Raw genomic sequence first — 26,400 nt, forward strand, 5'->3', positions numbered from 1 at the left:
ATGCCATTGAAAAGTGCGACCCCTTGCAGGAAAGCCTTTATGACTACACGGAGCCGTCTGGTTTAGGGCCAAACTCCGCTGAGACTGTGACAAAGGTACTGGGACATTACTGTACCCAGAACCTGGGGTCTGAGCTCCAGGCCTTGTAGAATTTGGTCTTGGTGCCAAGGTCTGTGGAAAAGACATCCTGTTTGCAAGGAGTTTACAGCAGCTCATAAAGGTTTAGTGAAGGAGGCATATTCCCTTGTCCAATGCAATCTAAAGGTGTGATCTCTTGCGAGAAAGCCTCGATCACTACCTGGAGCCATCTGGGTTAGGAGGTTAGGGACACCTGCAGTTATGGCATTTGGAAAATTGCTGTCATTTTCAGTATACATAATAAGTATCTTAAAAATTCATAGTAACACACCCAGTGATTGGAAAAATATTCTAAGAGAGTCGAATGCATTTGCAGTGGGTTTCAATTGAATATTCCTGCTGTGTATATTGTGTAGATTGTTTCTTAGCAACCAAGACAGCTGAGTTTGAATAAAAGCAGACACTCTATACTTACTTAATTTAGATTATTTAGGTTAAATTAGTTAGTTTTTCTTTTAAATAAGGTACAGGGAAGTAGGGCAAAATCTAAAAAAATCATTTGCGAGATTATCATCCAAATTCTCCAAATTATGACCATTACACCTTGGAAGATACTTCAAGTCAGCCGTACATTGTCCAAGACTGCAGGGTTAAGCATGACCATGCCATTGTGAAGCAGGAATACCTACAGAAAAACTGGCGGTTGTCTACCTCCTCCCATCCTGGACGATAATTCCCAAAGGTGATCACCATCATCGGAATTGAAGTAGATGACCTTGGCTGTGAGTTTGACAGCGATGCCACTAGAGGTAAGCTAAAGCTACTTCCTTACTTGAATGACTTATTGCTTGTGTTGAATATTATGTAATGCTTCTCTTTTCATAGTTAATTAATTTTACTGCGCTTCAGAGGATAACATCACTATGTCTGACCCTTTATTTTTATGCCTACTGAAGGTTCCACATTGATCTCCACATGTCATGAAAGTGAAAATTTCATCATTGCACTCACTCATCACAGCATTTGCTTATGCACCAGAGATGGGTAAGAACCCATAGCCATAAGTGTATCCATATGCTACTTTTAATGTTAACTTCGAACGTTTGCTTCACATGAAAAAAATGCAATGATTTACTGTTGTGGTGAGGCAGTCAAGGCCAATCAAGTCTTTGGCAGGCAAAGTGCACACCTGTGTTCATCCAGTTATGATACATGCACGTAGAGGTTTTTCTCTCATATACATTTCTCCATACTACAAAACATCTAAATGTTGATGTCATTCAGACTTTTAGTACCCAGAATTGGTTACATTACTGCAAATGAAAGTTATGAGTACATTAATACCTCATTACAATCGTGCTTCAATAACACCAGTAGGAAAAGGTAAATTCTATAACCACCAGTTATTTTCTTTATTACCATCACCTGTACAAGTTAGGCAATAGATACCTATTTACAGTTAGAATGGAGGAGAGCCATAAAGCGTCCAACTGCTCAGGAAGAACGAAAACGGACGTTAAACAAAATGATGATGATGATGATGATGATACCTATTTACAGTCAGCTATGAACCCACATACAAATGAAAACAGGCATATACACACCTAATATAATGAGAGCTATAAAAGGGTTGAAGGTAGTGAGAGGAAGCCAGTTCTAGGTAGCCTGCCACGCAAAGTTCTTAAAAATAGTCCCTGATAATTTGCTCACGTTTAAGACGACCCTGCAGAGCTGCATTATTATTTTGCATAGCAGGGTCATTATCAGGAACATTAATATTTTCATGTTGCATGTCTGCATGCACATCCCTAACTTCCTCTTCCATATCAAGCTTAGTGTGAATTGCAATATTGTGAAGGACTGCTGAAGCAACGATGATGGCTTTGGTAGTGTCCAAGTTCGTTCTCATGGTTGTGCCAAGGTAGCAAAAGCGACGCTTAAGCACCCCAAATGCCCTCTCAATTGTATTTCTAGTTTTGATGTGGCTTCTGTTGTAGGCTTCTTCATGGGGCCCATTAGGGTTCATTAGTGGAGTTAGGAGGTACTTACTACAGTGGTAGCCACTGTCACCCAAGAGATGACCATGCAATAGGCCATCTTGTAACTCATTGTAAATTCTACTGTTTTCAAAAATCTTACTGTCATGGACACTGCCAGGCCACCTTGACACTATATTATAAAAAACAAGATCAGGACCACAAATGGCTTGAATATTTAAAGAGAAAAAACCTTCCCTACATTGGAACAGCTCAGAATCATCACGCGATGGCCTTAGAATTTTAATATGGGTGCAGTCTATACAGCCAACAACATCAGGCATTCCAGCAATTGCCTGAAAATCATTCATTACTTTAAACAGCATATTTCTAGCTGGATACTGTATATATCTGTTGCTAAGAAATGCAATGGCTCTAGCAACTCTAGACAAACACTGACTCACTCTGGCTTGGGAAACATCATAACAGTCTCCAATCACTGCTTGATGGCTTCCACTTGCCATGCAGGCTAGAGTAATCAGGACCTGCAGATGTGGTGGCACAGGGTTACCTGTAAAGAAGAAAGGAGTTGGACATCATCACGAGATAACAAGTTTTTAAGGTCCCCTTAACAGTCATGCTTAGAAGATGGGTTACAATGATAAATGGGGGTTAAAATGACAGAGATGGACTGTAAGGTAATTCCAATGAAAATGCATGGTCATGAAGCACTGCATTCTCCTGTTTTTTGTTAGGTAACACCTCATGTATAGGAAAGTACTGCTGAAATACAAACTAGGCCACTAGATAATACTTACTAACCTCTTCTGTCATTGGCAACAGGAAGACCATGTTGAATTTCTTGAATGATTGAGTTCACTGATTCTTTCTTTAACCGGAATCGGTTAACAAACTCATCATCACTCATGGCAACAAACGGGTTCATGCGGTCTGGAACAACTCGCCGGCTCCGTCGCATGTACTTCCTTTCTAGGACCTCTTGTTGGGCATCCATTTCTTTCCATTGCCACTGTAACCATTGGAACATCTGGTCGCCAAACATGGTTTCATTCCCTGCATAAAGAAATGCTTTTTAACCATTGACCACTGTCACAATAAGATCAGCAACTTGTAGCATAACAGAATATTTAAACTAAACAAAGACCATGTCCACTGGTCATGATATAAAACAACTAAATATTATTCCTCCCTTACAACACAGTTATATGATACAGTAGTGCCCAGGGCTATGAAGACAAAGCGAAACTCTGGGATAATAATATGAGTAAAGATTTATTAAACCAATGCTTAATTTTCTCTTACCCCACAAACTCTACTTACATTTAGATCACAGCAATGGTGCAAGACTCGGAAAGCAGTTACTTTGGTCAAAATGCAAATGAAACAGATTATGAAAAAGAAAAAAATTGTGGGTAGTAGCATGAAACCTGCAGAAATGTGATCTTTAATGTCATTATTTTGGCCAGAGTAACAGGTTTCAAAGGGGACTGAAGGTGTCATCAATCTATTTATGTGATAAGAAATGTAAGCACAGAGTGTAGGGTAAGAGAAAAGTAAGCATTGGTGTAACTAATCTTTACCAAAGTATGCACTATTATGAATAGGTAGTAGTTGATATGGTATTGACCTACCTGACCTACCACATGCTGAAGTAAATTAGTAAATAGATGTGATGTCCCAGTAAAGTAAATATTATCCTGTGATTAATAAGTTCATGGCTCAGGGCTCTATCATTACACTACACCTGTCTAACGTGGGATGAGGCATTCTGCCCTTCACCCCCAAGGTCTCTGCATTCAATATAGCATATCAGGCTGCATCATACTGTGTTGCAATGGCAGTATCGTAACCAATGAGGTTTATCCGAGGTGCGTCTTTGCCCATGCATAGAGCTCCCTTGTTTTGGGGTGTTGGGAAGAGAGCAATACGGCTACCCTCTGACTGGGAGGGTAGCCTACCCCATCCTCACCTTCATGTGGTGTGTATCATTAGTACACCCTGCGGGGTAGAACCAACGGGGAGGGGGGGCAGCGACCATCAGCTGTCTTGTTTTAATCCTTTTAGCCCGGACAAGGAGCAACTCTCCATAATACCACATTGGACTGGCCAGTCCGATGGCCCCCCCGTTAGAGGTTAGGTTATGTAAAGTTCAGTTGGGGTAGATTAAATATATTTGACATGAGGTGTGGGCTGTCGAAAATTATGCAGCACAGGATGGATTTGGGCAGCGATGGTGGGGGGGGGGGAGGGGGGTGACACGCCCAACACTCATCAACAGACTGGCTGCAGCGGCTGCTAGGTTATGTTATAATAGATTACAAGAGTATACGTTAGGGACTTTCCCTACTTTCAAGACCAGGGAAGTTTCCCTATTTTAGGGATTTTTTAGGGTAATTTTGGAAGGCCATTTTTCAGTAATTTTGCCTTCCCCCCCAAAACCTTGGTTTCCCCGCAGGTCCCCAGGCTTGTGTTGGGGGTAGGGGGGGCTGGAGTGGTGGAGGGGGAGGCGGACTTCTTGTAGAGAATTACCGATAGAGGAAGGGAATGTTTGAGGACAACCTCCAGCGAGGAGTGTCTGGGAGAGGGGTGAAAGATCCTTGAGAAACTTTGAGCAGGCAAGGAGGGAGTGTCTGGATAGAGAGATGGAAACTCTTCTGCCGTGGCCATCCTGGTGGGAGCTCCTAGGAGCAGGCGTCAAGTAATTGATGGATTGATTGATTGAATCATAGCAGAAATATTTTCAGAGGAATGTAGCCACCAACATTTTGGGTTCGTTCATATGGAAGAAAGTAGGATTATTTTCTTCTATTCAAGGGTAAATTAGGGAAACATATCGTTCATAACACCTAAAAAACATGTTATAAAACAATATCCATGCTTACCTAGGAAGAAATGGCTGTGACAATGCGAGGAGCAGCTGCTGTACCTGGAGCCGCCTTCTTTTGACCTACGCTGTGTATCGCTTCTTACGGCGGGATTATCAGTCAACTTCCTGCCTCTTTCGTCGTAGCGTCTCTAGAGAGTGTGCTTCCGTTTGTGGTATTAGCATTCGCTCTCTTCTCCTCCCCCTCAAGGCTATCCTTCCTTCCTTACATTGTTGATACTACTGCAAATCAAACAAACGTTGAAAACCGAAAAATTCATGCATTTTAGGTACATTTCTATAATGAAAAATATTGTGTGGCTAATATTTATGTAAACAATGCTTGATACAGTGATATACATTATATATAGCAGAAAAAATATATTGAAGCGTTGGTTGGTAGCAGTGGCGGAGTGTGTTTACAAGGCAGCCCGAGCCCAGGGTTGCCAACTGGCATTTTTCATTACATTATCACAAATAATATGCTGGATAAATTCTCTGTGGACATGTGTGACCAAATACGTAAGGTGGACAGCGCTGACGATATCTCCTTGGATGCTTTATTTGATTATAACTATCCCCAAGGCGGGGGCTCCCGTGGTTCCGTGGTAGTCTCCGCCTTGCGCTCCGGTGGGGTTCTAGACCTGCCCGGTGCCATGGGAGTGGAAAGGTGTGCTTTTTCAGCCCCGTTGTTGGGCCTCCTCGTTGATTGATTGATTGATAGTTTATTGTTGCAGGGAAACAACAAGGGAGAAGGGAGGAACATGCCATCCCAACCCCCAGGCAGGACAGAGTGTGATTATACAACTATTAATACATGTGTAGGTAGCACCATGAAATTAAAAATATACAATGGTAGGAAGGAAAGCACAACAAGGGAGGGGGCAAAGAATTGGGCATCTCTCTACCAGCCGTCTGGGTGGTTGCGCGGCATGCACCGCCTTCCTCCCTTGGGGTACGTGTATCCCCAACGAAATACCCCCTCCCCCCCCAAAAAAAAAAAAAAAAAAAAAAGATGAATTACTGGTTACTGACAGTGTACGTAGTTAGTGAACCCTAGCAAACAGAAAACATCATCATTATAGTGTACAAGAAATAGTCGGGAATAATCAAACAACAACAGCAACTATTAGAAAGTGCTGACCAATGAGCTGTTCAAGTTGTAGTAGAGCCATATAATGCCAACGTCATAAGTTCAAAAAGCTCAGAGTATTCGGTAATTAATGTAATCAAAAACAGGTGATTCGAAAGTTCGGAGCCTCGGAACGGAACGAAATCCTTCGACGACACAAGACAAGAGATGCAGTAAGTGGTCAGTGCTGGAAGGAGACGGAGGTGTGGTTGCCCAGTGAGGTGTGTATAGTTTTGTACAGTCCCCTAAATACCAGTAAATGATATAACTGATGCCATCGAATATATATGCTCGCACACTCGAGAGATCAGGGAGTCGAAGAAGGCACAGTGCATTACTCTCCAAGAACCTTCTCTAATTGAGGGAAGTGCCGTAAGATAGCAAGTATACAGATTAACTGGTTAGAATAAACTCGTTGAATAACTGTCTTTTATACAGCAGCAGGTAGGTGGAAGTTGTAGGTACAGGTGGGTGATGAGGACATGTGTTGAGAGGTATTGACCACTGTTGATAATATAATTGCTTTAGGAGTATGTGTGTATGGGGGTGGGGGAGAGAATAGCAGTATCATTTTTTTTCTGTTGGTGCATCAATAGTGTGGGCAGCCAGGTAGCTAATTGTGGACGTGTGTGAGCTCCTCTGTGGCCGCCATGGCAGCTTCACGTAATGGATTTTTGGTCAGCTTGTCCTCATGTGCTCAGGCTTTATGGTAATTAAGTTGCCTAAATGGGTGTCATTATAGAGAGAAGCGTGGGCGTGCACTCAATCATGTGGGGCCCCGTGTGACTGCCTCGTTAATTCCTCTTACGTAATGCTGCGATATACACTCTGTTTTTGCCTGCTAATATTGTAATCGAGTCCCTCATGATTTTCTGGCATCCTACCCCTCCGTTGTGCATTTGGTTATCACGCCTAGCTAGCCTTTGTTGATAGGGAAGGTTAGAGTTGGTTTTCAAATTTTTTGTGATTATTTGTTATTCTCATTATTTTCACTTCTGTCTGTCTGATTATTTGCTTTACTAGAGTTATTTTGAGGAGTTTTATGATATGATTTTATGATTATGTTCAGTTATTTTGAAGATTTTTTGGATTTTTGTGAGTTATTCTTGAAGGGTTATTATTTTGAGTTTCATTTATTTGTCTGCTAGCTTCGAATCCGCGGGTCTGGGTTCGAATCCTGACCAGGGCAATCGACGTGCAACCCAGTCAGCTTTTTATCCTCTTTCAAGGTGTCAATGAATGGGTACCTGGGGAAGGTAAACTGTGATGACCCGGATGTCACGCTGGCCCTGTACGTGTCCCTATAGGTGACGAATTATCCAGCCACAGACCATTCCGGCGGAGATGAGCACCGAGGCCATGCTCAGTGCTCACCCCTAGCCTAGTACTCCCAACTTTAGGCCTAACCCAACAATCTCACACCTAGACATTTTTTTTAATATGCATTTTGCGACTTTATTTATCAAAGTACATATCACTGGTGTAGGATATGCTATTTCTGGTTCATAGTTCATTTGGGTATCAAGTTCAGGTTTAGATGCATTGATTAATAGCATTTTTTCACTGTTGTTTGATAAATCATTTGTCCAAACAGTAAGTGTCTGAGCATTGAAATTTTCCTTGATTTATTTTCTGATCATATTATGTCTTTCAGGACAGAGGAAGATGCCTGGTGGTGCCATTGGCTCTCAGGTTTAGTTTGTAGCCCCACGTGGAACCTCGCCTTTCCTGTGAGATTATGCAAGAAATGAGTGGCCTACGTCCTGTCTTGAGCTGAATTTTATCACCTACAGCCTGCAGGAGGAGGAAGGTCACGCTTGACTTGTTGGCAGGTAAGGGATAATGTCACTTACAATTTACATATAAGCCATTGATGGTGAAGCTCTTACAAATTTAGTGCTGCTAGGTAATTTTGGTGAGGTTAGGTGACTAATTTAGTGGCAATACATTACTAATTGAGTGGCAACAGGTTATTAGCTCTTTGGTTACAGAAGAAACTCTATTGGTTAGTTTAAGAATTGCTAAACATTGGGTCAGATTTAGTTCTAAACTATTTGAGCCGTTGTATAGTTGAGGAGCATATATATTGTCTCTTTAACTGTGATATTACGGTACTATATTATTGCCTGAGACACATAAATAAATACTATGAGGGCCTTTAGCCCTGGTTTACCCTTTGGTTCAATGCAAAAGTGTCTTCCTCGTGTTTGTAGGGCCTTGAGGTCTCCAATTCCAAGCCTTTTAGTAGAAGCTGGAGTGCCACCCCTACAACTGCATTAAAATGGCTTAGCCTACTTGTAGAATATTGGTATAATTGTAATGCAAACTGTTGTAAAAGATGAAAAACCTGACATAGGTTTTATTGCACACAAACAACTGGAGTCACCTCCTGAAACAATAGAAACAGCCACTATTACAACACGCACTACTTTACATGCACAATAACAAACAAATACATCAAAGTAAGTGCCAGACAACACAGGGACATCCACAAGCAATAATATGCGCGAAGACACACAAATAGCAACATAATAAGCTGGTAAATGCAAGCAGAGAAACACAACGTACATGAGAGCATAAATGTAAAACTACATTGAACATATATTACCATATTATATAGACCCCAGTTTTCACAATTGCCACTGTCATCCCACTGTACATTAGCAAATCCCTTCTGCCTTACCCCTCTGACTTACATGGTCGTGACATTGTTGAGGACTTTCCTCTGCCATAGGCTATCTCCTGATAGTACAGCTGCCTCTCATTTTCCCCTGGAACTTTGCAGAAGCAAGATTCTGTCATTATTTCCCCTTTAGTAAGGCTGCTGTTTCAGAAGGAACTGCTTGAGAGTTTTCTTTTCAAGCTGCCAGCCATGCTGTCAATAGTATCATCATACACGTGTTGCATATCAACATCAAAACTCTCACTCATCTCCCCATATACGTTCACATAGGTACTCACACCTAAGTAAAAGATTTGATCCCTTGGGGTACCCTTCCTGTAATGCCATATATTCTCATCACATTCCATAAACCCTACCTGTCAATCCTGTCATAAGCCTTCTCAAGCTCCATGAAAGCAGCAAACTGCTTCTTACACTTCTCTTTGCAACTTTCACCTATTGTTTTTCAGTGCAAAGATCTGATCCACACATCCCCCCCCTTTTTTCTATCTCTCTTCCTCTTTGCCTACATAATGTAAACTCCCTATATATTGGACCTCTATATTCTGGATATTGGATAAATCAGACTTTTAAGGCTCCGAACACATCTATAAATCAAACAAAAATCCGTACAGAGTTAGAGCAGAGAGCACAACGAAGTGCAGGATAAGGCTGGGGAAGGAGAGAATGGAGGTAAATGAATTTAAATATTTAGGGACAGTTTTATGTAGTAAATATGGAAGTATGAAAGGTGAGATGAGGGAAAGAGCAACGAGAGGGCAGACAGGTAGTAGGTGCACTGGAGAGAGTTATGAAAGGAAGAAGTGTGAGCATGGAGGTAAAGAAGGGAATAAGGAACAGTTTTGTCATGCCAACTCTGTCGTAGGCATCAGAGACGTGGACATGGAAAGCAGCACAGTTGTCGAGAATACGTGCAGTGGATATGAGTTATATAAGAGGTGCATGTGGTGTTTCAGGATGGAATGGGGAATGGAGAAAGTAATGAAAGCATGTATGAGAGATTTGGTATGGAAGTGACAGCAAAAGGAGTGGTGGAATGGGTGAAGCATGGTACACTGAGATGGTTTGGACATGAGAATGAAGGAGAGTAAATTTGCAAAAAATGTACGAGGGAAGAGGTGTCAGGGGAAGACCACATGTAAAGTGGATCAGTAGGGTGAGCGAGTATTGGAGTGAGAGAGTTGGAAGTAGCAGGATTAAGTGTGCTGAGAGGGAGTGCCAGAACAGGGAGAGATGGAGACACTTCTGCTGCGGCCTCCCCCTGAAGGGAAGTTCCCGTGAAGGAGTAGGGCATTGGAAATATAGATAGATAGATAGATAGTTTGGTAAGTGCGGGGTTTGGTTCGGTAGTGGGCCAGCTGACCATGTATATGGACGTTGGGTGGAGATGATGGAAACAAGGGCGATCGGGTGGTGTGTGTGTGTAGTCAGTCTAGCATTGTCTGCCCGACTGTAAGCCCCTCTGCTCTCATCCTTCCATGCCTCACCTTTCATCTAATACAATGAGAAAACTTAATTATATACAGAAGTAGTCAGAAATAGTGAACTTTCAACTCATACAATGAATAAAGTTCGTTCTATGTGAAAAATTCAGATCCCTTGAATATAACAGATTTTCAGATGTAATATCCCTCCCTCCCCCAATCGGTTTGTTAAGGTGAGGGTTTACACCAGTTTTTCCCCTTGGTCAGTATGTCTATTGGTGCCTGTTGATCATCCCTCTATATCTTTTTGTCATGCTCATTGCTCACCACCACTCTGCCAGGCTACTTTATTTTGCAGAAGTCGTATCTCCTCCAGTGAACTGCAGATTGTCCTACTTACTTTCCCCTTCTAGCTCACTCACCTCCATCTCCTGTAGGCTCATTTTTAACAGTTTCATCTTACTCACCGCCATCTCCTGTAGGCTCATTTTTAACAGTTTCATCTCACTCACCTCCATCTCCTGTAGGCTCATTTTAAGTTTCATCTCACTCACCTCCATCTCCTGTAGGCTCATTTTTAACAGCTTCATCTCACTCACCTCCATCTCCTGTAGGCTCATTTTAAGTTTCATCTCACTCACCTCCATCTCCTGTAGGCTCATTTTTAACAGCTTCATCTCACTCACCTCCATCTCCTGTAGGCTCATTTTTAACAGTTTCATCTCACTCACCTCCATCTCCTGTAGGCTCATTTTTAACAGTTTCATCTCACTCACCTCCATCTCCTGTAGGCTCATTTTTAACAGTTTCATCTCACTCACCTCCATCTCCTGTAGGTTCATTTTTAACAGTTTCATCTCACTCACCTCCATCTCCTGTAGGCTCATTTTTAAGAGCTTCATTCCAGGGTTATGGCAACTGTGGTAGATAATTCTCTTTGAATGTATTTGTATCCCATGGTTCCTCAACCTCTTTGTCTCTAGTCTTTATACATTATCACTTTCAGTAGATGTATCACACATTTAGTGAGGGCGTGGCCGTGTCCCTCGCCCCTTGAGGAAAAAATTAGTATCAAATATAATGTAACAGGCTTTTGCATAAATAGTTTGGTTGTTCACAACAATTTTCTGAAGATGACACATTACAGATACAGCTACAATCCTGTTTTCTTTTATGGTAGACTAGTTGTAATGACACACACTTGACCCTTATTACTAGTTTCATATCTTCATAACCATAAATAAATAATTCACAATATTATATGCTTGAGCACCTAGAGTCCAGGCCCACATTCATTCACTGTGATATCCACTCCTACCTTTCCCTTCCTTTTACTGCTGCTCATTTGCCCCGTTTTATTGAATTATTCAACCCCCCACAAATTTTCCCCACTGTCTCCTTTGATATTTGTTTTACTTAACCCCATTACAAACACCCTCCAATTCATAAAACCAATAACAACTTTTATTCTTGTCTCCCAACATTACACATAGCCACTGACAGATAATTGGTGTATCACTGGTATGTAGTCTGGCACCAGAGCTTTGTGACCACTTTGAGAATTTTCAGGCAATAGTAGTTAAAGTGGAGAAAGGCAAGCCAAATCAGCTTCTTGCAACATAGATCCATCCCTTTTAGTTTGCTCCCACATCACACAGTGGATTACAGATTATTCTGAAAATCCCCTATCTTAGGAATGGTCTTTGATATATTACCATTATATATTACCATTTCATTGGCCCCACACCAGTTTTAAAGTACATTCTGCTTTGGGGTGTGTGTGAAGCTCCTGTTATCAGACAAAAACATGATATTAAACAAGTTTATTTCCTTTACATGTAGACGTGTGTCTCAGGTGAAGTATTTTCCTAAAAATCACTTTGTACAGTAAATAATCTTTAATCCATCAGTATAAAACATCTTGTGACCAACATTTTCTATATGACACAGTTGATATTTGTTACAATAAGGCAAGAAATAAGGGAAACACCCTGTGGTTAATTTTGATCCCAGGTGACTGCACAGAAGCTTGAGCCTGACACTAATCGAGCTGTGAAACAAGGGCACTTATACTATATACTGAGGAAGACATTATCCCTACTGCCAGAAATAACAAAATATACAAGTGTAAGAAATACCATGAATGATCAATTCTAGACAATACCAAAACAATAAATAACAATAATTCTTAAGACATCAATTATGCACGGCCCATTGGAAATTAACTCAAATGGCAAGGTGACACAAAACAACTAATCTTGATCAAGCTAATGTAACAAGCAGATGAATATGAGTTATTTGAGTAAACCTAGATTATATGATATAGAACAATAGTGTCAGTTCCAATAACATTCATGTAACTTGGCAGAGAACGCCCTAAAAAGGATGAAGAGCATTATGCATCTAGACGAGATTTCAGACACAGATTTATTATGTGATAGAAAACGTAACACTTGACAGTTCACGATAAAGCAGTACCACCTGCCCCTGTTCCAAAACTCGAATAAATTTTCAAATCAATTCCCAGTTGTAACCTGCAATTAACATTAAACATTTTGATTGATTAACCAAACGTCAAAGACAATCTCTTAATCTTCAATAAATGCTTTGTAACATATTTAATAAAACTGCTCCTTTACAACAGAAAAAATAAAATACTTCCTATCATCCTTTCAACCACCATAAAAAGGAGCTACTCAGGGAAGCAAACACTTCCACTATGTTGCACGGATATTATTAAAGATATTCATTATTTATATATAGTCTAATCTCTAAAGAATCCATTTCAGTAAAAAACATAGTGTTTAACCATTAACAATAATAAGGCCACTGTACTGTACATACTGAGAAAAGTTCCTACAATATATGCCACAGACACCTTTGCTGCATAATTTATACAGCTCGGTCCACAGCTGAGTACTGTTCTTGAGTCTATGTACACAAGAGCATCGGTCAACAACAATGCGTATGAATGACTCCATCCACAGCCAGCTCAGTCACTCACGAGACACTACCCACCCAAGGGAAATGCAAGACGAGTACACTATGGCAAAACTTGATTGGCATGCTTACTTTCATGTATCAAAGTTAACTACAAACCTGGAAGATATCTTGGTTTTATTAATTTAATTTTATAAAATAATTATTTATGTAAAAAAGAAGACCCGAGCAAGCTCAAAGCGGTTTACAAAATTTGCTACCATTACCAAAAGGTCTCAACGGGTGGGTGTTGACTGCTTGTGTCAGCCTTCTGGTGTGGACAGAAAATTATATTGTAATATCTGGGGGTTGGGCAGGTAGGACATCAACAAGAGGTCAGCAGATCACGGCACTCGTTGTAATGGGTTAATAGCGAGAGGGAAGCTTTAGGAAAGAACTGACAATAATTTTTCATACCAAATTAGCTAGAGTACAGACACACTTCATAAATTTCAGGGTCCCACTAATTCCCAGAAGACAGAGGGAGCTGGGCAGCAGCCTTTGCCTGCTGGGTATGTGGGTCACCAGGAGGACAGTACACACAACTAATAACTTTGATGAAGGACTGAAAGACTGGCATGGTTTTAGGTATTTCAATCATCTTGGTTTTTATTTTAGTCCGTTAAAAATTATAAAATGTTTCTGATAATTGTATATCAAATAGAAAACTTCTACTTCACAATTGTCTTATAAACACTAAAGGTTTTCTTTTATATACACTAACACTTTCAATCTAAATGGCCCTCCTTCAAAAATTGCAAGTGGAATGAAGTTTCAAACCATGATCCATCCTCTCATTAGTTGTCAAGATTTTGCCCATTATCACAGAGAACAGTTACTTTTAAAGCACCAATATGTTTCCCTATAGACATAGCTCTGATACCACCTACTGTCAATATTGTAAAATGACATGCCACAAAGTATATCTCATACATCATAAAAAATGTTAATGAAAAATGGCAAAAGTCCAATTAAAGTTGTCATGTAAATAGCTAAGAAAATGGATAAAAATACAATAATTCACATGAGAGTATATAAAATGTATCTACCTCTACCTATCTAAATAAGTTTATATAATGCTACACCTATTTAACAAGATTTATGGACAAAAGAGATAGTTTGCAGGAAGAAAGGCCATGTTAACTATTGGACGTTCATTTATCAGTAAATTATGCACGTGACCTGCTGCCTGGATTATCAGTATTATTATCATTATTATTGTTACTATTATCACTGTTCCACTCTTAACCATGATAGCACTGATCAGTTCTTGGTGGTGAAATGGTACAACAGCTCGTTATAGCAGCGACTTGGACCCGCCCTTTCCCATTTAAGAAAAAAAAATTAGTAGCCCCAATCACCCATGATAACTTAGCATAAATGGTGTGACAGCTACTCTTACAGAATGGAAGGAAAACTAAGCAAGAATAGAGGTTAGGCATTATTGAGGTATACTAGAAACAGAATGAATATCAAAGCAATGATAGCAGAACATCTACCATCAAGTAGGAAATAAAAATATGGGGAAACTCGGCATTGGCACACAAAATCTTTTTGTTCAGAAAATAGTAAAGCACACAAACTATGCCTCTATATCTTAGGTAAAAATTATTAAAAATAGCAGCTGCATAACATCATATAGTTGAAATTATGACTGCTCTAATATACATCATTCCATGATATGATGACACTGAGTGGGAGTCTCATCTTGGCACTTGTCTGGTAACCCCTGCTAAGCCGTCTGCCCAGCACATTAACACAAGTATGTTTTCATCATGTATTGGCTGCATCAGATGCTAGAAACGGATGAAATACAGAGATGGTGAAGGGAGGTACGCTCAGGCATTTTAGACACAGACTGTCTGCACCACTTGTCACCTAATCACCGTTTTAAATCCATTATGATGACATAGACATCACCCTAATGGAAAGTCATCTTAGTTCCCATCGCTCCACTTTCATCCCCTACTAGCTCCAGACATAACTGGCCGTTTAACACCAATTAGTCTTGTCTTCCTCAAGGTCTGGGTTTGTTGCTGTACAACAAGAGCAGTTCTGTCAGTTCAATTCAGTTCCAGAGATCAATTTTGCATGTCTCCAGCCCTGAGTACCCTGACCACATGGAGGAGAGGCTAGCTTGGGGGACAGGGGTAAATGTTTAGGTGGGCAGTGGTTGCAATGGTAGCTAAAAAGGGTGAGGAAGGTTTGGCCACAGCAGGAAAGAAGAGAGCTCACTTTATGAGCATGTTGATCTCTTCTGGCGTGTCCTGCCTGGTCACAGCTCCCTGCCCTCATGATGGTCCGTCCTTACCCTCCTCGTAGTCCTTCTGGTATTGCTGTTGCTGCTGCTCTTGCTGATGCTGCTGGGATATCAAGGGTGGAGGGGAGGGCTGGACTTGAGTCATGGGTCCCTGGTTTATCTGAGTAAGAACTTGGCTCCCTTGCTGCTGCTGAGGCGGTGTTTGAGAGTTTAATGGATTGTTGCAATTTCGTAGCACACTGTACACATTATCCACCTTGCTCAAGGTTTCCAGAAAAGGAACAAGGTCATTTAGCTCAGAGTCACTCATATCATCAAACCATGATGAAACAGGAACCTGTGGAAAAAAAAATCAATTTTATTGCATGTTAAAAAATAAATAAATCTATAAAAATGTAATCACTGAAAATTCTGGAGTGATGCAAAAGCTCAAGGGTGGTGCAATGGGTGAGACACAAAGAAGCCAAGATGCTAGTGGACAAAGGGGGAGGAAAGACATGGAGAGAATCAAACTAGTGGACAAAGGGAGAGGAAAGACATGGAGAGAATCAAACTAGTGGACAAAGGGAGAGGAAAGACATGGAGAGAATCAAACTAGTGGACAAAGGGAGAGGAAAGACATGGAGAGAATCAAACTAGTGGACAAAGGGAGAGGAAAGACATGGAGAGAATCAAACTAGTGGACAAAGGGGGAGGAAAGACATGGAGAGAATCAAACTAGTGGACAAAGGGGGAGGAAAGACATGGAGAGAATCAAACTAGTGGACAAAGGGGGAGGAAAGACATGGAGAGAACATTTTGATGAACTTCTAAATGCACATCATGATAGAAATACTGCCATTATCCCAGTAGCAGAGGGGATCATGTTTCTTAATGGTTCCTCCAAGCGAGAAAAATGAGAAAAAATCACCCCTCACACAAATCATTTCATAATATATATCAAAGCATTTGTGATCAGATTATGTATGATCTATTTTTGGGGGTTTATATCATGGCACAAATTTGGCCCATCGCTGCTACCGGGTTATTGGATGGCAGGTGGACAATAGGAGGGAAAAAAGAGAGTAAAAGTTCTCTAGGAGGAAAATGCGTAAGGTAATGGAAATGTTTAAAGTGGGGAATGCATCTATCATGTGTAAAGTGCATGGCATGTAAATATTTAACAGACACAAACCGTACCTTAACTAAGAAAACACACCTGAAATAAGCTTTGCAACTTGCTTTACCTAGAAAGTTGGAGAATATCAACACCTCTATCTACAGTGTCCTACTCCTCCAAAAAGTCCTTCCACAGCACATCACTCACGTTCTTTCTGTTCATATCCACCTAGGCTGCAACACTCGCTTCCCCCTTCTACCTCTCACATATTCTTTCCATCCTATTCGTTAACGTTATCATTGGTCCCCCTGACACCCCTTGCCCTACTATGACTCAGAGCAACCATTTAGCAACCTCATGCCATGCCCAGCCACCCAAATGAATACGGTTTCACTCTTGCTACCACTATACACTACTGCTCATGTGCTCACAGCCATACCAGATCTCTTGTATACATCTTCATTACTTAATTGATCTGATCTTGTTGGTTCATTTGTTCTCCTCTACTGCACATTTCTTAGCCTACCATGACTCATTCCAAATACTATAAAATATAAAAAGAGCATGGACTCAATTAGGTAAGAAAAGTGTGAGTAGCTGAAACTTCTAAAAATTCAGATAAGTTAAAGTAGATATATGTCACAAAAGTATTATTTTTTACAGTAAGGCATATGATGGGAATAAAGATATACTTAAAGACAAAAAAATATGACTCACAGCATTGTCAGGATGGAAGATGTACGATGCAGGCGAATTGTCCATTATGACAACTTTATGAAGATCTCTGCCTAAACGACTTAAATCCTTGACATAATTGCCTCGGTGGAAGACGCAGGATTCTCGAAACAAGCGTGCTCGAAACACTCCCCATTTGTCCAGAAGGTTTGCTACAGGATCAGCATACTGAAAACCAAACAACACGGGACTGATATATGGCAGCTCTGCGGACAAAGATAAAACCTTAAAGTTACCAAATGGAAACTTTGTTGAGCAAGAAGTGAATGAGTGTCACAAAAGAAGATGGCACTACTAAAAACAATTGCCTGCGCCATGACGGGCTGGGGCCAAATACCATCTAGGCCCCTCAAGCAACCCTACCCGGGCAATAGATGGACGTAAAAAAAAAGAAAAAAAGTGGGGGGGCTACATATCACACACTCCCATTAGTTCATGAGGCAAAACAATGTTAGAATCTGAGTCACTGACTTTTCTCACAAGCATGGTATCAAGAGTAAATCTGGCCTCATGTTCAATACCTACTCTATTTGTTATGACAATCATGAGAGCTATAGACAAATGGTGTATTAATTTTTTTATAGACTACCATGTGTTTATTTACTGTTTAGATGAAGGGGCTGTAATACAAATGAATCTTTGACATGTTAGGTAATCATCAATTACCATAAAGATTCTCATTTGGTTTAAATATAATTTTGGGAGGAACTTTAGCTTCACCATCACTTTTTAAAGACCTTACTTAACATTAATTTCTCCAATTTTGCAAAGTAACTGAACAAAATGCAAGTTGAGGAAAAAACTGGATTTGGTTTTAAGATTAAAACCATTATATACATAATACCATTCCTGAAACCTTGGAGACAAAGATAAAATAATAGATATGCATTATAGTATGGCAGCAGCATATTGAGCATATCAGGAAATTATTCTCTCCTCACCTTAGCTAAGCTGGCTGTAAATAGTACACACTCATAGAGTTCTCCCATCTTCTGCAGGAAGTCGTCCACGAATGGTCGCTTTAATACATAAACTTGGTGGATGGTTCCATCTATTTCGACAGGAACTATGAAGTCAGCATTACTGATAGGCTGCAATTAAAAACATCATTAAGTACACACAGTAAAGCAGTACCATAGCACATAAGACATAATGAATAAAAATATTTCCTTGGAATGAATAAGAAAATAAAAAAATGAAATTAGTTAAAAATTATTGAACTGGTTGATTTAATGGCAGCATCCAGTTAAGTGAAATAGATATTTTATATCTTGTGAAAATACCCAACCAGTGCCTTGTGGTGGAGTTTGGTTTCACAGCCACTTCTGCAGCATTTATGGAGTCATGTTTTATTCACACAGCATTGCTGTAATATGATATTCCCATAAATTTTGGGCATCAGTCTGATGCAAATTTTCTTGTATTGCTACAGAGCTGGCAACTATTGCCAGTACCTGACAGCTGAGGGATCTCTTGTGAGGTAGAGTCCAGCAGGAGTGTGACACTGGAACTAATTAAAATGAAAGAGCAGGTGTTTGTTATTCTCTCACGCCATACTCTTCCCATGGGTTACTGACTCATTTATTCAGCCCAGGTCAGTTTTAATCTGATGTCAATTCTATCTACAGGTTTAAGGTGGCCTCTGCAAAGGGTGTGGAGGACAAGAAGGTAAAACTATCTGTAATTCCACCACAGCAAGATAGCCGCACACCTTATCTCCTCCCCACCGCAAACAAGGTTACAGGCGGAATCACTCGCAGCTCAAAATGGTGTGCCCTGCAGCAGTTTGCTGGGCTGTCAAGTATTGCCTTGGTCGCCTATCTGTGCTCAAAATTCAAGGTAAAGATTTAACCCTTATACTCCGTGATAAAATGAGCGGGTGGTTTTAAGTTGCATGCATAAAAAACGGGGTAACTAATATTAATAGGTGTTCCCTTGCTTACCTTAGTGTTCAGTCAAATTATTTAACAAATACTGGGACAAATATATATCATTTGAAGCTTAGAAGCTGCTCTTTGCTATGATATAATGAAAAATGAACAAATGGAACTTATATATTCGTATAGATGGGAAACCTCCAGTATCACCTCACACTCGTCATCTGACATCATCCTCGTGTCACACTCTGCTCTTATCTAGGTCAATAAGAAGACAAAAAACAATTCTTACGTATTGTCATGTATCATATCATGTGCCTGAAATACTTTTTTACTCATGGAAATACATATATATCTGCTATCTTGCCTAGAAATTGGTGAAAAAATGATAAAATACAGCACACGTCGTGACCGTGTGCTCACCGCGGAAAAATCTGGAGACAGACTACAACAAACAAATCTTTGTAAAAGCTGAGATGTGATTGGCCAAGCATCCAGCATGTTGAAAACAAAGGGCCAATGATAGGGCTTGATGTATGATGCACAGCCTCAAACATAAACAAACTGTGTGTCATAAGATTGAGTGCGATATTTGAAGAGCGCCACGATCGCAGCGTGACGGAGACTAACATAAAAGATGTGATTGTGCCTGATGGAGTATAAAGATTAAGAAGTCACCCACAACAAAATAAGCAAGAAAATAAAAGATGAGAAGCACTCAAAAGTATCATGCTCCAGGAGAGTTTTGCTTCAGCAACCCAGAAACAATGAGGATCATTGCACCTCTGATACTTTGCTGCATTACTGAAGTAACAGCAGGCTCCAGGAGCCAATGGAATGATAGAATTTTTATTTTTCATCTTTTGTCAGTGTAAGCAAAGATATGGAAACAAAATTAAAAAGTTTGAAAGCTTGTATCTCAAAATAAGGTTATACCACCTTTTAATTCATTTGACTTTTCAATCTTAAACCTTTTGGATTTTCAGACCCAGCATAAATTGAAGCCTGCCTTTTAAGTGTCTCATTTAATTTTAATTGAGAAGTATCAAAAAGATTTTACTGAATGATATTGATATTTTCTATTATTACATATAAGAACTACATAGCAAATATTTTTTTCTCCATGTAACTCAGATTCAAAAACAAAAATCTGAAGAACTTTTAATCAATATTTCCTACGACTTCACTGAAAGAAACTTAAATATGAGGCATTTTCTCTTAGAAAAGACAATATTTATATTAAGTAAATAATTATATGGGTGTATGTCTTGAATCCTGTTGTAAAAACTTGTATCTAAGGAAAAATGGTAACTAGTTACATAAAGTTATAAACAATACAAATGTAGGCATCTAAAGCAGAAGTTCCCCTCACCATTTTTTTTATCACTAAACTTAGGAGTAAAAAGTAAAACCGTAAAATATTTACATCCCCTTGTCCATTGAACTTGCGGACCAAAGAGTGCTGCTGCAGTGTAGTGCAGAGACAAAGCTGCACGCTGAGCTCCCAAGTACAAGTAGCTAAAGAAAACATGTTCATTCAATTACCCTTGCCCTTTTTCAAAGATTTTTTTTTGCCATGTCACTTTCCTTTCCTCAGGTGAGTGGACATGGATCAGCTTAACATAAGGGATGATCAAGGTCTTTTGTTTTCACTGACACTCTGCAACAGTAAAGTTTGTACCTACACCTCCAGTTCACAAGTGAGTGTTTAATTTTGTTTTCACTGACACTGCAACAGTAAAGTTTGTACCTACACCTCCAGTTCACAAGTGAGTGTTTAATAAAGGTGGAGGCAGCAATGGGCCACTCTGAGTGAAGCCTGGGCCAGTGAGTGGCTGCCATCTTGGAAGGGGGTTGGCTCTGTGAGCTTATTAGTGAAGTGGTCTAACATGGTTTAATAGTCCCATTATACAGGTGTAATATTACAACCAACAAATTAATCACCTCTCATTGAGGACACCTGTGCCAAGGTGATGCTTAATGAGGTATTGAGAGGGGTCCTCTACACAACATTCACTGTACAGGCAGGTTAGTTTTAGCAAGGGCAGTGAGGAGGAAGGCCATTATTTTCTCACAATGTCTCAACACTGTTCTGCTTAAGGGTGTAGTGATGAAAGGGGTCATTAGCTGTGTTAGTATGACTTAGTGATCTGAGAGGACCTTAAGTTAATGTGGCACAGTGAAATGGCTGATACTAAAAGGTAAAGTTGGGTGCAAACACTAAAGCTGCATGTGGCTGAGGTGCTCATTTCTGTCACGTTGGCCCCTTGAGGCTGTGGTGGGAAGAATCCATTACCCTGGGACACGGGTCATTATTAAGTCCAGCCCAAAAGGGGGAATGAACAGCTGAGTGAGCTGCACACTGACTGCTCTGGCTGGGATTCAAACCCAGGCCCATGGATTCGTAGCTAGGCACGCTAACCACTTGTCTCAATAAATCACATTTTCCTACTGGTCAAAGCAGTGTGTATGATCTACCTTGAGGTTAGTTATTGCAATGCAGGACAACAACATGCAAGTGGTTGCAAAGCATGAAAACCTGTAAAAGCTTCAAAATGCTTAAGCTGTTTCACTAAATCTTAAAAGCTGTCAAAAGTTACATCATTGGCGAGTTGTTTGTACTAGTGCTTACACCTTACTACCCACCAACATGGCCGCCACTGACCCCACAAGCTTCACTGAGCCACCGCCGGTCAATGTTCTCCTCCACCTTTATTTACCCTCCTTGATTCTAACCTTCTCTAATAGCTGAGTGAGCTAGAGTTGGTGCAAATAAATATTGCTTCTACTATAAAATTACTGAAATAATGCAATGTAAGAACTTCATTTGTCAAACCAAGAAGAGAAACAGATTCATACCTTAAATGATGAATGTACAAGTGTCTCATCAAGATCAATAACCATGCATATCTTGTGCATGTCTCGATGACTGACAGGTGGTAGGAGGTGCCGCTGTGGCCCTGGCGGGGGGGATATAAGGGTGTAGGGCGGGACATCTTCCGGGACACACACTCCATTCGCTGTACTCCCATTGTCGTTCTCCCCTGACACACAACAGCAAAACAGGGTGCGCAGAATACTCTTCTTGGGCTTCTTTCCATTTTGGCTTCCTGTAATATAAAATTCAACGTTAAGTATCTGTTACAAGCATGATTTGCTAATACACTGTTGTAGTATGATCAAATTTGTTGAAGTCGTCGTCTTCCAGGGTACACAACAAGTTCTCAGATGCAAATCACAAAAAAATACATGATCAAATTATTACACTGATGCTTTATTTAAACCTTTTTTCACTTTTCATTGGTTGAGTTGAGTTGAAGTTTTGTCTTAATAACTGTTACATTGATTTATGAACATTTATCCTACCTTTCCTCACACCAAATTTTAAACCAAGTGTCAAGAACAACCCTGCACAATACACACATGTCTAATGCTATAGTTGAACCTGCTCAGAGTACTGTTCATGCCTTTCCATCAAGCCACTTAAGTGCAGGCATAGTCTATACATGATACGTCATATAGGGCCAACTTATAATAACGTTGTATGATACAGACTCGAGAACAAGGAAAATATGATGGGAGTTTGATGAAAGAAAAAAATAAAATTGCCCTTAGTCATGATCTAAAGAGTAGCTGGTGATGGTGTCTTTTTGTTCCACCACCACCACAAAAAAAAAAAGTAAAGAGTAACAATTTTCAACTAAGGTAAGTACTCCCTGAAAACATAAAATCTAGGTACTACACCTTTCAACGAGATCTGAATGCTTAACCCGATACCAGCGACGGGCCAAATTTGTGGCTTTACCGTGTACCAGCAACGGGCCAAATTTGTGCCATGATATAACCCCCCTAAAAATAGATGATGCATAAACAGATTGAAAATGCTTCGATATATATTATGAAATGGCTTGTGTGAATGATGATTTTTTCTCATTTTTCTCCCTTTTAGGTGCCTTGAAGAAACATGATCCCCTCAACTACCAAGTTAAGTGTGTCTGTGTATTGTACAGTGAAATGGGGGATTATACGTATTCCAGTACATTCGTCCCACAAGTAATTCTCCATACATGAAAGTGTTGCTGGGAATGGTAGTGGTTAGAGCATTTTGTCTGAAGGGTGACTTTCCGATGGTTTTCCTGTATGTCTAGTTGTCCAATATGCTTTTGGGCTGATTTGTTATTATGTCAAGACCTCTCTCTCTCTCTCAGAACTGTAAGATCACTTGACTTTCACATGATGCAAGAAGTAAAAAAACGTCTGTCCTTGGCAATGTTCAGCTACACAAACTTGATCAAAGACCTTTTATGTGACTGTAAAACCTTATGGAAATTTAAGAGATAATGACCTTCTGAACTCACTTTTGTTTATTTAAATACCTGATGACCTTGAACACTGATTGAGGTCTCCAATGTATGAATTAATAATTTTATAAGGATTTGGTGTGAGGTTCAGTCCTTTTATGAACAACACAAAAATCTTAGGAAATCAAATGCTCTATCTAGTGTTACAACATCAAAACAACTTACGTATGCACTGGGGAACTGACATTTAGGATTCAGCAGCTCAACCTCTCTACAAAACATTACAAAAACCTTAGGAAATCAAATGCTTCTTTATCCAGTGTCACGATACTGAAACATCTCACCAACGTATACACCGGGGAACTGACATTTATGGTTCTGCTGGTCAACCCCTCTACAAACATTACTACAAATACCTTAGGAAATCAAGTGCTTTATCCAGTATAGTTACAACATTAAAACAGCTTACGTATGCACTGGGGACATTATATTCAGAATTCTGCAGCTCAGCCTCTCTACAAACAACACAAAAATATTACGAAATCAAATGCTTTCTTTATCTAGCGTTACAGTAATGAAACAAGTCACTTTGGTATGCATCATGTAGTACTTGCTCAACATTTAGAATTCATGTAATATGGAATAATAATGAATAAATATGTTTTCTTCTCGAGTCTGAATGACCTTAGCTTCCTGGTGGTGGCTGAGTTGGAGGACCGAGGGTAAGGAAGAAGGAGGAGGAGGAGGAGGAGGAGGAGGACGAGGAGGAGGAGGAGGGGAACATGACAGAGACAGTGACTAAGACCCGATAAGAGGATAGCACGGTGGAGTATGAAAAGGTGAGAGTGGAGTGTGGTCACGTGAAGGCTGGTGAAATGTTAACAGGAACAGTGGAGCCTAGCGACGGTGGGTGGTTTGGTGAGGTGGACGCAGGGACATGGGTGTGGTGGAGCATGTGGAAGAGAAGGTGAAGGGCTGGTGGTGGAGAAGTAGAGTGCGGCGGTGTTACAAAAGAGGTGAAGGCCGAGAGAGAGAGAGAGAGAGAGAGAGAGAGAGAGAGAGAGAGAGAAAGGAAGAAGGAAGGGGAAGAGATAAAGAGAAAGGAAGAAAAGGGAAGATAAAAAAAAACGAGAGAGAGAGAGAGAGAGAGAGAGAGAGAGAGAGAGAGAGAGCAATAAAGACCGACAAACAGACGTGATGAGAAATAGAAGGGAAGACAAACGGACCAGACAGAGAGCAGGGGGTGGGGGGGAAGGGGAACGCGGCTAGACAGACAGACATGAAGGGCCGGGGAGGAGGAGAGGGGAGGAAGGGATGAAGGGCGACACAGAGAGACAGGAGGGGGAAGGGGAGGAGGGAGGGAGGGCCTGACATACGGGGAATGAGGAAGAGTAAAGAGATGAGAGAGGAGGAGGAGAATGGAGGGGTGAAGGGGGTGGAAGGTCGAGGGATGGATGCCTTATCTGACTGTTAAGACCATTCATTTCATTACTGGAGATAAGAAACTATTATGTTTTTTTTTCTTCGTGTGTTAGCAGATGCTCTCCGTAACTAAGTGTGATGAAGTAACTTGTCCACGATATTATAGGCGATCAGGAGAAGAATGGGAAAAAATTATCGTTGCAAAGGCTATAACTCTGCATCTATATCTATACCTACAAAGACAAAAGGGGAGATAAGCAGCTGGTAACATATTCACCGCTATTTATAAGCATCTCAACATTTAGTAAGAGGGAAAAAACGCTGCAAAGGCCATATATCAATCGACATCTATAACTAAGGCGAAAGGAAACGCTGGGGATGGGGGGAGGGGGGGATGAGGAGCAGTTGTTTACACATTCACCGTATTTAAAAGCATCTCAACATTTAGTAAGAGAAGGAAAAATAATATGTCGTTGCAAAGGCAATATAAATAGGTCTGCTTCGACATCTATAAATAAGCAGACAGGAAGATGGAAGAAGTGAGGAGCAGCTAGTTACATATTCACCGTATTAAAAGCATCAGAACACTTGGCCACTTTACAATATGAGAGGCTGCTTCATTTACTCATCATACAATATCAGTGGTTGCTAAGTTAACCGTTCTTCAATTGACAAGCCGTTCAATAATAGCTTACCTACCTACGTTCAGGCCAGATGTCATCGTGGGCTTCGTTTAAATGCCTCGGTAAGATAAGGACTTTGACGATAAGGTTCGCGGTGACACACTACCTCCGCTTCCTGCCAGCATAGCGATAACCACCTCCGCACACAACACCAGCAACACCAACTCCATCGCCCGCCATCCTGCACCACTATTCGCAGCCTTGTCACACGCACACCCTGGTATCATTAGCATAACCATCAGGGTATACAACCATTACTATTAATACCACCGCCATGGCATACCTGGTTAACTATTCACCTGCCCACCTGCCTACACCGTCATTACCACTCCCAGCATCACGTAACCATGGACGAGATTATATCACCACCTCTTGCCTGTATCATCACCACCACTACTACTACTACTACGCCAAATACATCAACAATAGCCTTTTCATCACCACGTCTTGCCCCAGAACAATACGATTCACCATTATCACCACAACGACAACACACACACACACACACACACACACACACACACACACACACAGGTCAAGTCATGGCCACGTGACCGTCTCAGAAAGATGTCTTATCGCTAACCTCAACATCACACGGGTAACGCCAAGTCTGTCTCCCTCCCTCCATCCCTTCCTTCCTTTCCCTTCTTCACCATCACCACCACCACCACCACAACAACAACAACGACAACAACTGTGATAATATTAAAGACACGAAAAGTAGATCAGTCGAAGTATTTTCTTTTTCTCTAAGTTTTGATTTTGCCAATTTTGAGAGAGAGAGAGAGAGAGAGAGAGAGAGAGAGAGAGAGAGAGAGAGGCTATGTGAGGGAAGAGGAGAAAGTGATGGCACCAAATGCGTAAAAA

The 26,400-nt window shown here is 40.6% G+C and overlaps 2 protein-coding genes and 1 long non-coding RNA gene across 6 annotated transcripts in view; 1 reads left to right on the forward strand and 2 right to left on the reverse strand.

Moving 5' to 3' along the window:
• Positions 1–1,476: 1,476 nt before the first annotated feature.
• LOC127009534 (putative nuclease HARBI1) lies at positions 1,477–5,368 on the reverse strand. Of its 2 annotated transcripts, XM_050882708.1 has the most exons (4): positions 5,299–5,368; positions 4,958–5,181; positions 2,877–3,128; positions 1,477–2,625 (listed from the first exon to the last, which is right to left on the reverse strand). In XM_050882708.1, exons 3-4 carry the CDS (start codon positions 3,115–3,117, stop codon positions 1,760–1,762), a joined length of 1,107 nt encoding a protein of 368 aa, XP_050738665.1. In that variant the 5' UTR covers positions 3,118–3,128; positions 4,958–5,181; positions 5,299–5,368; the 3' UTR covers positions 1,477–1,759. The 2 variants fall into 2 exon arrangements, with proteins under 2 accessions (XP_050738665.1, XP_050738664.1); XM_050882707.1 differs by having other exon boundaries at positions 4,958–5,368.
• A 2,420-nt stretch (positions 5,369–7,788) lies between these two features.
• Positions 7,789–24,402, forward strand: LOC127009538 (uncharacterized). 3 transcript variants are annotated; one of them, XR_007762037.1, is made up of 4 exons: positions 7,789–7,902; positions 18,879–19,089; positions 20,725–20,896; positions 23,077–24,402. It is a non-coding gene; the product is annotated as an uncharacterized LOC127009538 (long non-coding RNA). The 3 variants fall into 3 exon arrangements; XR_007762035.1 differs by having other exon boundaries at positions 20,725–20,827; XR_007762036.1 differs by lacking the exon at positions 20,725–20,896.
• Positions 11,986–26,400, reverse strand: part of LOC127009537 (carboxy-terminal domain RNA polymerase II polypeptide A small phosphatase 1-like) — a 66,239-nt gene continuing 51,824 nt past the window's right edge. Inside the window, exons 2-5 of the mRNA XM_050882710.1 lie at positions 21,987–22,237; positions 18,192–18,341; positions 17,233–17,418; positions 11,986–15,753 (exon numbers count right to left, since the gene is read on the reverse strand). Coding sequence (XP_050738667.1) covers positions 15,448–15,753; positions 17,233–17,418; positions 18,192–18,341; positions 21,987–22,237 — 893 coding nt within the window. The 3' untranslated portion in view covers positions 11,986–15,447. The remainder of the gene's footprint in view (positions 15,754–17,232; positions 17,419–18,191; positions 18,342–21,986; positions 22,238–26,400) is intronic.

The sequence above is a fragment of the Eriocheir sinensis genome, chromosome 41 (assembly GCF_024679095.1).
Source record: "Eriocheir sinensis breed Jianghai 21 chromosome 41, ASM2467909v1, whole genome shotgun sequence".
In the NCBI taxonomy this organism is placed as follows: domain Eukaryota; kingdom Metazoa; phylum Arthropoda; class Malacostraca; order Decapoda; family Varunidae; genus Eriocheir; species Eriocheir sinensis.